The sequence below is a fragment of the Psittacula echo genome, assembly GCF_963264785.1.
Source record: "Psittacula echo genome assembly, chromosome: 1".
Taxonomy (NCBI): domain Eukaryota; kingdom Metazoa; phylum Chordata; class Aves; order Psittaciformes; family Psittacidae; genus Psittacula; species Psittacula echo.
Genome location: NC_137735.1, coordinates 57,922,559 through 57,934,865, shown reverse-complemented (window position 1 = coordinate 57,934,865; position 12,307 = coordinate 57,922,559). Strand labels below are relative to the sequence as shown.

At 56.5% G+C, this 12,307-nt stretch overlaps 1 protein-coding gene across 4 annotated transcripts; it reads left to right on the top strand.

Moving 5' to 3' along the window:
* Positions 1–1,314: 1,314 nt before the first annotated feature.
* PITX2 (paired like homeodomain 2) lies at positions 1,315–12,023 on the top strand (the record flags this gene model as incomplete). Of its 4 annotated transcripts, XM_080638956.1 has the most annotated exons (5): positions 1,315–1,360; positions 1,544–1,681; positions 8,443–8,709; positions 9,531–9,736; positions 11,460–12,023. In XM_080638956.1, 5 exons carry the CDS (start codon positions 1,315–1,317, stop codon positions 12,021–12,023), a joined length of 1,221 nt encoding a protein of 406 aa, XP_080495082.1. The 4 variants fall into 4 exon arrangements, with proteins under 4 accessions (XP_080495082.1, XP_080495083.1, XP_080495084.1 ...); XM_080638957.1 differs by lacking the exon at positions 1,544–1,681; XM_080638958.1 differs by lacking the exon at positions 8,443–8,709.
* Positions 12,024–12,307: the final 284 nt, after the last annotated feature.

Here is a 12,307-nt window from a genome sequence, read left to right as displayed (position 1 = left end):
AGAGCGGGGATGAAGTAGTAATCCGTTCGGGAAAGGCATTTTTCTCCGAGGAGACCGGCGATTCTGGAGCAAAGAAAAACTTGCCCTTGGTGGCAGTGCGTGTTTTGGAGGAGCGGGGTGTCCCCACTTGTGAAATAAATCGGACACCGAGGCAAGCGGGCGAGGAGGGCTGTTGAGTTTGTCCCGCAGGACTAATCTTGACGGAGACCCATCCCCATTTAAGGACCATCGGGGAAGAATTAAGGTTCTCTTAATCGCCTTCTTGCTTAATTTAGGCAACTCGTGTGTTAGGCCGGAGGCCCCGGGGAGCAGATTTTCCTCCTAGCGTCCTTCGGGTTTGAATAGAAATCGCCGTATCACGACAACGACCCGGGGGAGTCCCAATAACCGTACTTTCCCATTTTGCCCCTCTTTTTTTCCTACCTTTTTTTTTTTTTTTTTTTTTAATGATATATATTTATATATTTTCTTCCTTTCCTTCACCTTTCTCTTGGTCCCGTCCCGGCAGGGCCGGCGAGCTCTGCTCACCCAAAACGTGCCTCGGCTCCCGGCCGCCGCATTTCTAAGCTCCAGCTAATAATGCCTCCAGTTCAGACATTAAAAAAGAGGCGAAGAATAAGAAGACGAAAGATTACCGAAATGATGGTGACATGCAAATTTTCTCCCGAAATTATCATAAGTAAACATTTGAAGCCTGGACTAATAAAATCCCATCTGTGTTACTTCATATCGAGTTAGTAGAGAGCTGTGATAATGAATTTTGTAATATCTCACGAACAGACATCTCAATCAGGCACTAATCCCGTGATTTTACTGCCCGACCTCTCAGACCGTGGGTGGCGCCGGCGGCGGCCGGGGAGCGCGAAGCCACAGCCGGGCAGCGGGGCCTCGGCTGGCGCAGCCGCCGCAGCGCATCTCCGGCTGCGCCGCGCAGGGGCCCGTGTGGCCGGTACCGCCGCACCCCTGGGACCGGGACCGGGGTCGGGGTTTCCCAGAGCAGCGCACAGCCACAACGTTACGGGCCCTCCTCCACGTCCTCAAATAACGAGGAGCGGAGGGAGGCCGAGCGGTCCGGCAGGATGGGGAACAGCTATGGGAGGTTGCGCCCATGCAGTGGCGTGACTCGGGTGGGACCCGACACTGAGGCGAGGTTGGGGTTCACGGTGCAGACAGCACTGGAGAAAGTTAGGGTTCCTGCAGCACCCTTGAGACATGACTCCCGCGGCGGCTGGGCTTCTTTTTCGCATTGATTTTTCACTCCCAAAGTAATTGTTTTAAAACTCCGATGCCTTCATCTTTTGCAGATAACGGGTAATGGAGTCCAACTGCCGCAAACTTGTCTCCGCCTGTGTTCAGCTAGGTAAGAGAAACCTCCTCCTTCGCCGAGGCTAAGGCACAGCGGCCCCGCTACCTTGCGGCGCGCTGCGCGGGTGCAGAGCCGGGCGGAGCAGACCCCGGGAAGCAGCGCCGCGTGCGCGGAAGGGTGCGCAGCAGCGGGCGCTGACCACCTCTCCCCTGTGTGTCCCCGTGTCCCTGTCCCCAGGGGTGCAGCCCGCCGCCGTCGAGTGCCTTTTCTCCAAGGAGGCGGACACCAAAAAAGGGGAGCTCGGCGAGGTGCCGGGGGGCTGCAAGGAGCCCGCCGGCAGCAAGCTCCTCGGGCGGCCGCCCCCTGGCGCCAATGGTAAGCAGCGGCCTCTCCGCGCCCCTCCGCGGGCCGCGCTGCTGGGGCGGCGGGCTGGAGGTCTGGGACGGGCCCGCCTGTGCGGCGCCAGGGCGCCCTCTGCTGCCCGCTGGCTGTGCAGCTCTGCGCCCTGGCGCCATTTGCGCCTGATGATGCGCGGCCGCGGAGAAAGGGACGAAGGGGGGGTTGCGCGGGCAGGAGCGAGCTGACACCCGCCGCTAGCGCGTCCATCCCCCCCACCCGTCGCCAAAACCATCCCGGCTGTCAGCGCACCTTTCAGACACCCGCAGCGCCGCTCTCGTATTTATTGATATTGTCTATGTTTTGTGTCCCCCCCGCCCGTAAACAAGACACCGGCCCGGTCCTGCCCCTCAGAGGCGGCCCCCGCAGCGCCCCGCCCGCAGGCAGGGCGAGCTCCTGACTCCTCTCCCCCTGCTCGCTTCAGGGGGTCTGATAGGCGAGCCTGAGGGGTGGTAAAGCAAAACAGCAATGCAAACACATTACAAAGAAGAAAACAAGCGCTCTGTACTTCGAGAGACTGTTTAATCCAAGATAAACGTAATTTTGTTTAAATAAAATATATTAACCTAAATTAATAATACAGGAAACTAGAGTGAATTAATAATGCACGTATTCGTGGTCCCGTGGTTAAACACTTCCTTGTAAGAATACTGTATTAACCCTGTTTGGCCAAACAGCTCTCTGTTTCTCAAATAACACCCAGTGATTTCAGGAGGAGCCACGTCCCCTTTCCGAGTCCACCCTCCCCCGAAGACTTTAGCCAGGGTTTTCTCTCCAGACATCAAACCCCCTTAGAAGAAGAAACGCTTAGGTGAAAGGTTAGCCGGCAAAATCCGGGGTAATGCCAAATGCGAAGTTAATACGAGCCGATAATTTTTAATCCCGGAAACATATGCGATATTAGATTGTGCACAAATAGGTTTTACCAGGGTCTGGCGCTTTTTCCCTCGGCCAGCAATCAGTGTTAAATAACGTGGAAAGGAAGGGTGACATTGCTTTATACATGGTTTGCGAATAAGCAAGGCCTCCCTGCCCTCCCTTGCCGTTCCTGCCGAGGAACAGGTGGTCTTAATCAAAGCCCTTCTCCCGATCTAATAGGAAAGTGGGGACCTTTCCGATAGGATAAATTTATGAGCCCTTCCAAGTCAGCTTTATTCGACTAAGTATTTATAAAAGTAATATCCACATATGCTCCCTGACACGGTAACTTTCACTTCCCCGGCCGAGAAACAAATGGTTATTTTCTTAACCATCAATTATGAACCCGGATTATTGTAGTACACCCAAAATTTCCTGCCTCGTTACCGTATAAGCCGGTCTGTCCTTTACCCGTTGGGCTGCAGAGGTAAAGGGGGGGAACTGCGATCTAAACGCGTTTAAAGCCGTTAATTAAAATAGAAGTCTGAGCCGAAGAAGCAACTTAGGGTTACCTGGCCATTAAGTCCTTCCCTTTCACAGGGATGGGAAGCGTGGAGGGCCGCGGGTGCGGCTGTATCTTTGCAGATATGGGGATATATTCCTGGTAGTGTGGGGATGATTCCTGTGTGAGTCCCAGCCCGTGTCTCTGTGCGACGGGGCAACGGCAAGTCCTGAGGAGCCCTGTGCTGCCCGGGCGACTCTCTGCGAATCGGAGAAGTCACGGATGTTTTCTCGCCGTCCAGGCAGGTTTTGTTGGGGCTTGGCTTTGATCTGCTTTAATCGGGGATTTGGGCACCGGGGACCACTTGCTCTGCGGGATGAACCTCTTGGGAAGTCCGGGGAGACTCGGGACCCCACCTGGCACCAGTTGGGCCGGGAAATTCCGATGGCGGCCAGGGAATTTCCGGGGTTAGGCACCGTCGGTGGGCACAGGGAGAATAATCGCTGACTAGCCGCATTGGTAACGATAGTAAAAAATGCGAATGTTTGGTCAAATCGATGCTCCTGCACAAGGAGGAAACGAAATTCAGCAGGACACCCCCCAAAGCTGGTTCTCCGCGGGAGGGGGAATGGGGGGGGGGGGGGGTACATCCCAACAGAAACGTGTCTCTGGCCACAGCAGGGAAAGGAAAATGGGGAAAGCATGAAAATATTACTGCAGCTTGGACTGTGAAAAGCAGCCCGGCTGGATCCATGTTGACCCAGGAACATTGCTGCTGGGTGCCCAGTCCCACTAAATTAGGGTAACTTCAGCGCACACTTCGACAGCCCCACATCACGTGCAAGGGTTTGTGATGAGTTCATTCGGATAATTTTTATCGGCAGCTGGAAGATGAGTAAACTATTTGGGGGGTACATATATATACACATATATATATTTAATCTGTACGATTTGTGAGCTCTGCCAATTCTACTTAAGGAATCCTTTCCTGTAATCGATAATCTGGGTACTGCTGAAACAGCAGCCTCCAACATGGAACGTTGAAATTACAACCCCCTTGTATCACCAGTCAGCATCACAAATTGATTGTTTCAACCTTTTATTTATATATATATATTCTTTGGATTGAATATTCCGTAACCTGACATCCGTTTTTCAAAGCAAAACCAAAACCCCAGAGCCGGTTCAGTTTTCCGCCCAGGTCAGGTGCAGCCAGAGCAGCGGGCACAGCAAAGCTCTGTGGTGCCTTTTCTGGCCCTGGGACTAGATGATGGGCGCGCAGTTTACGCCCCTGCTGAGGGTTGCGGGCGGGGGGGAGAAGACGAGGCGGAGCCGGTGCCGAGCAGCACCCCCCTCCCCGCCGCCGGACGTGGCCAAATCTGTTGCCGGAGCTGTGACCGGCGCGGTGGAACCGGGTCACTCCGCCTGTGCGCTGCCTTGCGCAGCGGCGGGGAAGTTGCGCACACCTTCCTGCAGCTAACGCCGAGCGCTAATTGAAAGTTATTTATTGCGCTTCGGATATGTAATTTTGTGTCGTCGTCCTCCCCCCTCGCCCCGTCGTCTGAGAATAATATATGCAGCGGTTGTTAGCCTCACCCCAGGGAAAACTAAATGTATAACGAAAGCTTATTCGTGAGGAGGAATATACTAACGGAACAACCTGATGTCTTCTTAATCCCATGTAAAAAGCTCTGTAGTCTTCCTAATATTGACTGAATGGGTAATTAATGGCTCTTCATCGAGGAGAATACCCGGTAATCCGAGATAGGCGAAAGACAACAAGCCAAAGGTAAAAGACAACAGGACTAGCTAGAGACTCCGCATGAGAACCGATTTATCCATTTAGGAAAGCATTACGCCTAGAAACAACGATCCCGTAAGGAGATAAAGGAAAAGTGAGAGAATAAACACCCACCGTAGGTCTGGCCGTCCCCCGGCACCCCAGCCCAGCTCCCTCCCCGCTCTCGGCCTGCCTGCCTCCCGCACCGGGGCCGTCACCGCGGATCCATGGCAGCCGGCGGCAGCCGGAGGTCGAAGACACCCTCGGGGGGGGGAGCCAAAAAAAAAAAAAAGCCATAATAAGATTTTATTTTTTAATTAAAGAAATTAAAAAGGAGACGTAGAAGGGGGAGAGGGGTGCGGAGCAGCCCCAGTTCCCGAGTTTTCGTGCGGCAGATTGCCCTCCAGCACACCGGGGCGTGCCCCCTGCCAGCCTTGCAACATCAGGCAAAGACAAGGAGAGAAACCCCTCCAAATCGTTTATTTTAGGGGGATATCAGCCTGTCTGGTGAGCCGGCCGGGGAGGCTTTGAGGCCAGGACCAGAACCTGGAAGGGGATGGAGCTTCCAGAAGGAAAAAAAAAAAAAAAAAAAAAGAAAAAAGAAAAAAAGGAGAAAAAACTCCAGAAAAGCATTTTTGACATTTTAATTGAAACCTTTCCCGCTAATATATTACTCGGTTGACTACAATTAGGTTGTTTTTCGGTTGTCTGACAGCTTTTAAAATACTATTTCACTCGGGAAATAAAAGCTTCATCTCAGATTATAGGTGGGTATTTTTGGATTTACGTGATTTATGGTCACCATGACAACTAATGCTGAATGGTAGCTCCCCTCCTGCCCTGGCTGGGGGAGTTTTAATCCAAGGCACAAAACGAAATACCGGCACCCCTTCCCTTCGGGTGCGAGGCTGGGCCTCGTCAGCTCCCCGCTTCTGGGGACTCGGGAACGGGCGGATGGCCTGTGCCCGCTGGAGCTGGGGAAGGTGCGTGAGGGAGGCGCGGTGGCGGGTCCCTGCTCCCCCTATCCCCCTCCCTGGGGGGGCCGAGACCCGCCGAGTAGCCCAGGACAAGGAGGCACCGCCGCTGCGCCCTGCAAGGGCATCAAGGGCGTAAAAAGCGCTCTGCCCCGCGCAGCCAAGAGGGACTTTTCGTTTGGATTCGCTGCGGCAGAAGCCAAACTAACGAAAATAAACGAATGCAAAAGAAAATAGTAGAAAAGTAGGAGGGGGAAAGGGCTCATCTGCGGGAGGATTGCATTGCCGCGTTGAAAAACAATTGTATCGCCTCCTCGGGGCTTTGCGGGCCGATAACCCGGAGAGGGGCTGGAGAAAGGCCATGCCCCGCCAGGAGCCCCCCGCAGCCAGGCCAGGCCAGGGTAGTCCCGACCCCTCGAGGGGAAAAGAGGAGGGAGAGGGGTGAGGGGAGAGCCGAGGGCCGATTTCTGGGTGCAGGACCACGGATGTAGAGAGAGGTTAAGAAGAAACGGGGATATGATTGGTAAACAAATTGTGCAGAATGGAGCTGGATTCATATTGACTTAGTTATAGGTCATCTGCTGCCGGTGCAAAGGGAGGAAATATTTACTTTACACATATACTTTATGATCTTGGGGGAATTAGAGGAAATTCAATAAGAAAACGGCTAGAATCATTTTAAACCCCCTATTTAAAAGACTTAAGCAAATTAGAGTCTTATCAGATTAAAATCCACTACAAATGTAAGAGCATTGTCTCCGTCGAAACGCTGTGGGGTCTGAGGAAAGAGATTCTTTGCCAAATCTCAGGGATAAAAACACGTCATTTAAACACCAGATAATGAGCAGAATGTAAATTAATTTAACCTTCTTTACTAACAGGCTGCGAAAGTAATATGTATAATTTAGTGATAAGTGAGATTGCGGGGGGTGATACGTTCCTCGGACGAGCATCAGAGACTAAGAAGGACCCTTGCGGGGGTGGGCAGGAGGGCAATGGGATACAGTAAAGTTTGGAAGCTGGGTTATGGCTATGGAGGGCCACTGCAAGGGGAACCTTTCAGTAACTTTTCGATGTAGGGGGACTGAAGACAAAGACACAAACTGCATTTTCCACCGGGCTCCCGCGGGCTCCCCGCTCCGAGCAGGGCCGCGGCCCCCCGGGGCATGGCTCGGGGACAGGCTGCTCTGCCCTGGGACGCCCTGACCGGCACCGGAGGACAACCTGTCCCCGCCCCACACCCGCTCCCCCCTCCTCCTGCCGGACCCGGGTCCGCAGCAGTCTCGCCCCAAGGCAAAAGCGGAGCCAGCGGGACCCCGCAGCTTGTCCCTCTGCAGGTTCTGTCCGGGGGTCGCTGCCCGGGGGCTAGGGGTCACATCCTGCCCCTCCAAGCCTCGGAAGGTGGTCGCTCAAGGAGGTCTAATGGGTGAGATTGGAGTGCCGGAACCCGGCCCGGTGCAGGGCTTGGCCAAACTGTAACATGCGTTCTCGGTCGCGGGTTTGGGTTCGGGGGCTGCTCTGAGGGCCAGGACGGTCCCCGCCTCGCGGAGGGAGCGATCCCTGCGGATAACGTGTAAAACCGGTGAGGAAAAGAGCCCTCGGGCCGTCGCTGTGGGGAATCCGGCCTCAGGGATGAGGGGGAATGGCAGTGGCATGGAGAAGATTCCCCCCGTGTTCTGTCTCCGCCTCCGGTGCGGGCAGAGGGAGGCCGAGCGTGCAGTCTCTTGTTCGGTGTGCCCGCAGAGGGGCTGCTGCTCTTTCTGCCGCCTCCCGTGCCTCGCAGTGGCCATCCCGCTCCTGTTGCGGCGGACCCGCCGTCCCTCCGGCTGTGACCCTGCCCGCTTGTTTCCCACCCTCCCGGACCGAGGGATACGGGCCAGGGGTCCTCCACTTCCATCCCCCTCGTTGCAGCGCCTCTGTCAGTGCCGACGGCTCCGCCGGTGCGGAAGGCAGCGCGGCGGGGCGCGGAGGGAGCGGGCGTGCCTGGAGCCGCCCCGACGGGTCGCCCCGTGGGCCGGCCTCTGCGAACGCGGGTACGACCCCCGGGGCAAACCGGGCGGATAACGCTGGGCTTAGGAGGGGCGCGGGAGGCGGGGCGCGGGCAGGGGCGGGGCGCGGCGGGGCGGGCCGAAGGCGGTGCGGGGCGTGGCGGGTGACGTGCGGCGCGGGGAAGGCCGCCGCCGGTTTAAGATGTCAGGCCAAGAGGGAAGCGACTGAGCTGGTGCGGTGCGGGGCCGGCCGCGCGCGGCGCGGATCCATGCGCGGGCAGCGCAGCGCAGCGTCCCGCCGAGCCCCGCCGAGCCCCGCGGCGGGCCGGGGGCCGCCGGTCGGCTGGGGAGCAGCCGTGTCGCCGTGACGGCTCGTGCAGGACCGGAATCGTCCGCTCGCCTGTCGCCGCCACCGCCGCCGTCGCGCCCCCCTGGGCGGCGGGGGGCTCCTGGGCTTGCCGTGCCGCCCGGGCGCTAGCCGAGCGCCGCCCGCCCCTCCGCGGCTCCCCCGCCCGGCAGCCCTGACACCCCGGAGCCGCTGGGCAGCTACGCGCGCACGGAGTCGGGCGCCGCTCCGGCCGTCGTACACGTACCGACACCTACAATCACACGCACACCTTCTCCTACCGACCCCCCAGGCGCGCACGTAGAGCTTGGCATCCTTTTGCCGATGAACTGCATGAAGGACACGTTAAGCCTGGAGCGCCTGGGAGCAGGGAATAAGCTGTGCTCCTCCTCACCTTCCTCCTCTTCCTCCTCCTCTTCATCATCTTGCCATCACCACCAGCCCGCGCTGGCCATGGCGACGGCGCTGGCGCCGGGGCAGGCGCGCTCCTCCTTGGAGTCCGCCAAGCACCGTCTGGAGGTGCACACCATCTCCGACACCTCCAGCCCTGAGGCCGCAGGTAAGAGAGGGCGAGCGTCTGGGACCCCCGGGAGACCTGCTGCTCTGCCCCGGCTCGGCCCGCCCCGCCGATAGCCCCGCGGCCCGCTATGCACAGCCGCCGCCCCTCTGACCGGGAGCGCCCCGCACTCGACAGAAACGCGCTTCGTGGGGTTTCTTTTCGCGTGCGGTGTCTGGGTGCTGGCGTGTGGGAAGATAACGACATGTGTAAAGACGGGCGAATAGCGTCTATAGCGGAGGGCGAGTGATACGGGTACTGATGAGCGAGTAATACGGGCATAGACGGAGATGTACTATGAATATAGACAGACAAGTCATATGGGTGTAGACGGAGAAATACTATGGATACAGTCGGACAAATCATATGGGTATAGGTAGGGGAATAATGTGGATAGAATGCGCGAAAAGTGAAGGATGCAAGCAGATGAATAGCGCGATACAGGCAGGCGAGTAATACTGTTACAGATAGGCAAATAATACGGATTACATGTATGCAGATGGGAGATACAGACCGGCAAAAAATTCGTGTGTATCAATAGGTGAGAAACCTGCGTACACCGGCGGAGGGGCTGCTCCGTCCGCTCCCCGGAGGTGGCTGCTTCCAGGGAGGAGCCGCCCGCGGGTTCGAAGGAGCCGCTGGTGAGGGGGGCCGGCGCGGTTAATCATTACACCGGCATGCCGCGCTGGGGACAGGCTGCGAGGCCCGGCGAGCCGGGAACGAACCCTTCCCCGGCCGCGGGAGAGGAGAGAGAAAGAGGAGGCTTCGAAGGCTGAGGCGCCCCCGTTTTCCGCCTTGTTGTTTTTTTGTTTCCCCACTTACAGAGAAAGATAAAAGCCAGCAGAGCAAGAGTGAGGATGCGGGGCCCGAGGATCCCTCCAAGAAGAAGAGGCAGCGGCGGCAGCGGACCCACTTCACCAGCCAGCAGCTGCAGGAGCTGGAGGCCACCTTCCAGCGGAATCGCTACCCGGACATGTCCACCCGGGAGGAGATAGCCGTCTGGACAAACCTCACCGAGGCGAGGGTTAGGGTAAGTCGCGACTCGACACGCCGGCTCCTAGCAGCGGGGGTCGGGGCGGGGAGGAAGGGGAGGAGGGCTGCGGTGTCTGCAGCTGCTTTCGATTTCGATTTGTACGCAAACTCCAGAGCCGTTGCACAAAAGCAGGACAGTTCTGTCAAAGCGAGATAGATTGGGATCGCTTTCTCCCTCTCTACCCCCGGAATATGGTTTGCTGCACGTTTCGCCCTCGCCGCGCAATGCGTCCTGCTCCTTTTGATCGAAACGCTAATGAAAACATTAGCCAAGAAAGGAACTCGGAACAGGCTGCAACCTGCGCTGCCTCTAATGAGAAAAAGATGTAAAATACACAAGGGCTTTTACTTCTCTCCGAGGCACTCCCGACGTGCCCTTCCTTGCATTTTCTCTTTCTTTTGGTTTCACAATTCGACGGACGTCTCTCTCCTCCCTTACCCCCTCTGAGATTTATGGGACCATCACGGCGCTGCAGAGTTGCCAAGGCCGGATCCTGCTGGCTTGCAAACGCCGCGCTACGGGGGGGGGGGGGGGGGGGGGGGGGATGACTTCCAAAAAAGAGCCCCAGGCGGGCCGAACCCCCAATTTTTGGAAATCCCACGTAAATCCTTTCCCCACGATAGTTTAGAGAAAGCGATGCAATGCGAGTCAAGGCCGGAGTGAGCGGGGCCCACGGTGTGCAGGGCCGAGGCAGCCCCGCAGCGGGAGCGGGGCCCGGCCGGGGCAGCGCCGTGGTACGGAGCGGTGTCGGACACGGTGCGGCTTTTGCGAGAGGTTTTGGTTTCGGGAGGTGCGGAGCGGCCAGATGGGGCCCGTCTCCGTGGTGTCCGGGCGGCCCCTGCCCGGCCCAGTGCGGGAGGTCCTGCAAACACCCCGGGATGGCTCCAATACACACGGGTGAGGCTGCTGCTGCCGGCTGCCCGACGGGTCAGGCACCCAGATGTGGATTGGGAAGAACACGTTGTCCCCATTGTCTGAGGAAGGTCCCTTGGGTCTCATTTAGCACGTTGTTAAATGGCGATTTTTTGGGGTTGGAGTTTTATTTCGGTCTCTTTGGGTTTTCCTTTTCTTTTTGCCAAGGAGCAGTCGAACAAGTTTGTTTAGAGAGTGGTTTTCGGCTCTGGAAGCTTTGTAGCTCTAACAAACTGAAGCGAGGATTTATTAGTTGCTGGCTTCCCCCTCGTTCCCCGTAATAGGAAACATCACTTTAAAATTCCACGGGTTTCCGGGCATTTTGCCCTTATTTTTGCACTTTTGTATTTCCCCTGGATGGCTCTAGAGCAGAATAAGCCAAGGAAGGAGGGGAGCAAAAAAGAGAGAGAAACGAAGAACATGACAGTAACGATAGAAACATAGAATGGGGAAGCGTTTGCCGCTGTGGCTCGAATGAGAGCATCGCATATTGTGCCGGGGGGTTCGGGGAAGGGGCACGAATTTACTCTGCTGAGACCCGGCAGCATCGGGCCCGGGGGGTGCTCGGCGGGCCCGGCAGCATATCGCTTCCCCAGCCCAGCGAGGAGCTCCACAGAGGAGGTGGCAAGCCTCTGTGTATGTGTGTACAGACACATCTTCATGTATGTACACATGCATATATGTATACATGTACGTAGACACAAGCTCGGCTGTTGCCGAGAGCTTGCGAAAGGCTGCGGCAGTGGTTCCTGACTAATTCGCGTCTCGCATCTTCCTCCCTTCTTTCCTCTCCCTCCCCGTTCCGAAGGTTTGGTTCAAGAACCGCAGAGCCAAATGGAGAAAGAGAGAAAGGAACCAGCAAGCCGAGCTTTGCAAAAACGGCTTCGGTCCACAGTTTAACGGCCTGATGCAGCCCTACGATGACATGTACCCCGGCTACTCGTACAACAACTGGGCAGCCAAAGGCCTGACCTCCGCTTCCCTCTCCACCAAAAGCTTTCCTTTCTTCAACTCCATGAATGTCAACCCTCTGTCTTCTCAGAGCATGTTCTCCCCTCCAAACTCCATTTCCTCCATGAGTATGTCTTCAAGTATGGTACCCTCTGCAGTCACTGGGGTCCCCGGCTCCAGCCTCAACAGCCTGAATAACTTGAACAACTTGAGCAATCCCTCCCTGAATTCTGCGGTGCCGACGCCAGCCTGTCCTTATGCTCCTCCAACACCTCCGTATGTTTATAGGGACACATGCAACTCGAGCTTGGCGAGTCTGAGACTTAAAGCCAAGCAGCACTCCAGTTTTGGCTACGCCAGCGTGCAGAACCCTGCTTCCAACCTGAGCGCTTGCCAGTACGCGGTGGAGAGACCCGTGTGAGGCACCCAAGTAGGAAACACTGCCTAGGAATCCCTCCCGCTTCCTGCAGAGTCTGAGAATCACGCTAGAAAGTAATGGGCACTAGAGAGAAAGAGACAGGAGGAAAAATCAAACAGAGAGAGAGAGGGAAAGAGAAAAAAAGAAGGGGGGGAAAAAGAGGAAACCACTGAAATAAGACAGTTCCTTTGTTTTCAAAGGACCTTCTACAGATTCTGAGATCTTTCTTTCACTAAGAGTATTTCAACAGTTACAAGGACATATATATATATATATATGGACAAATG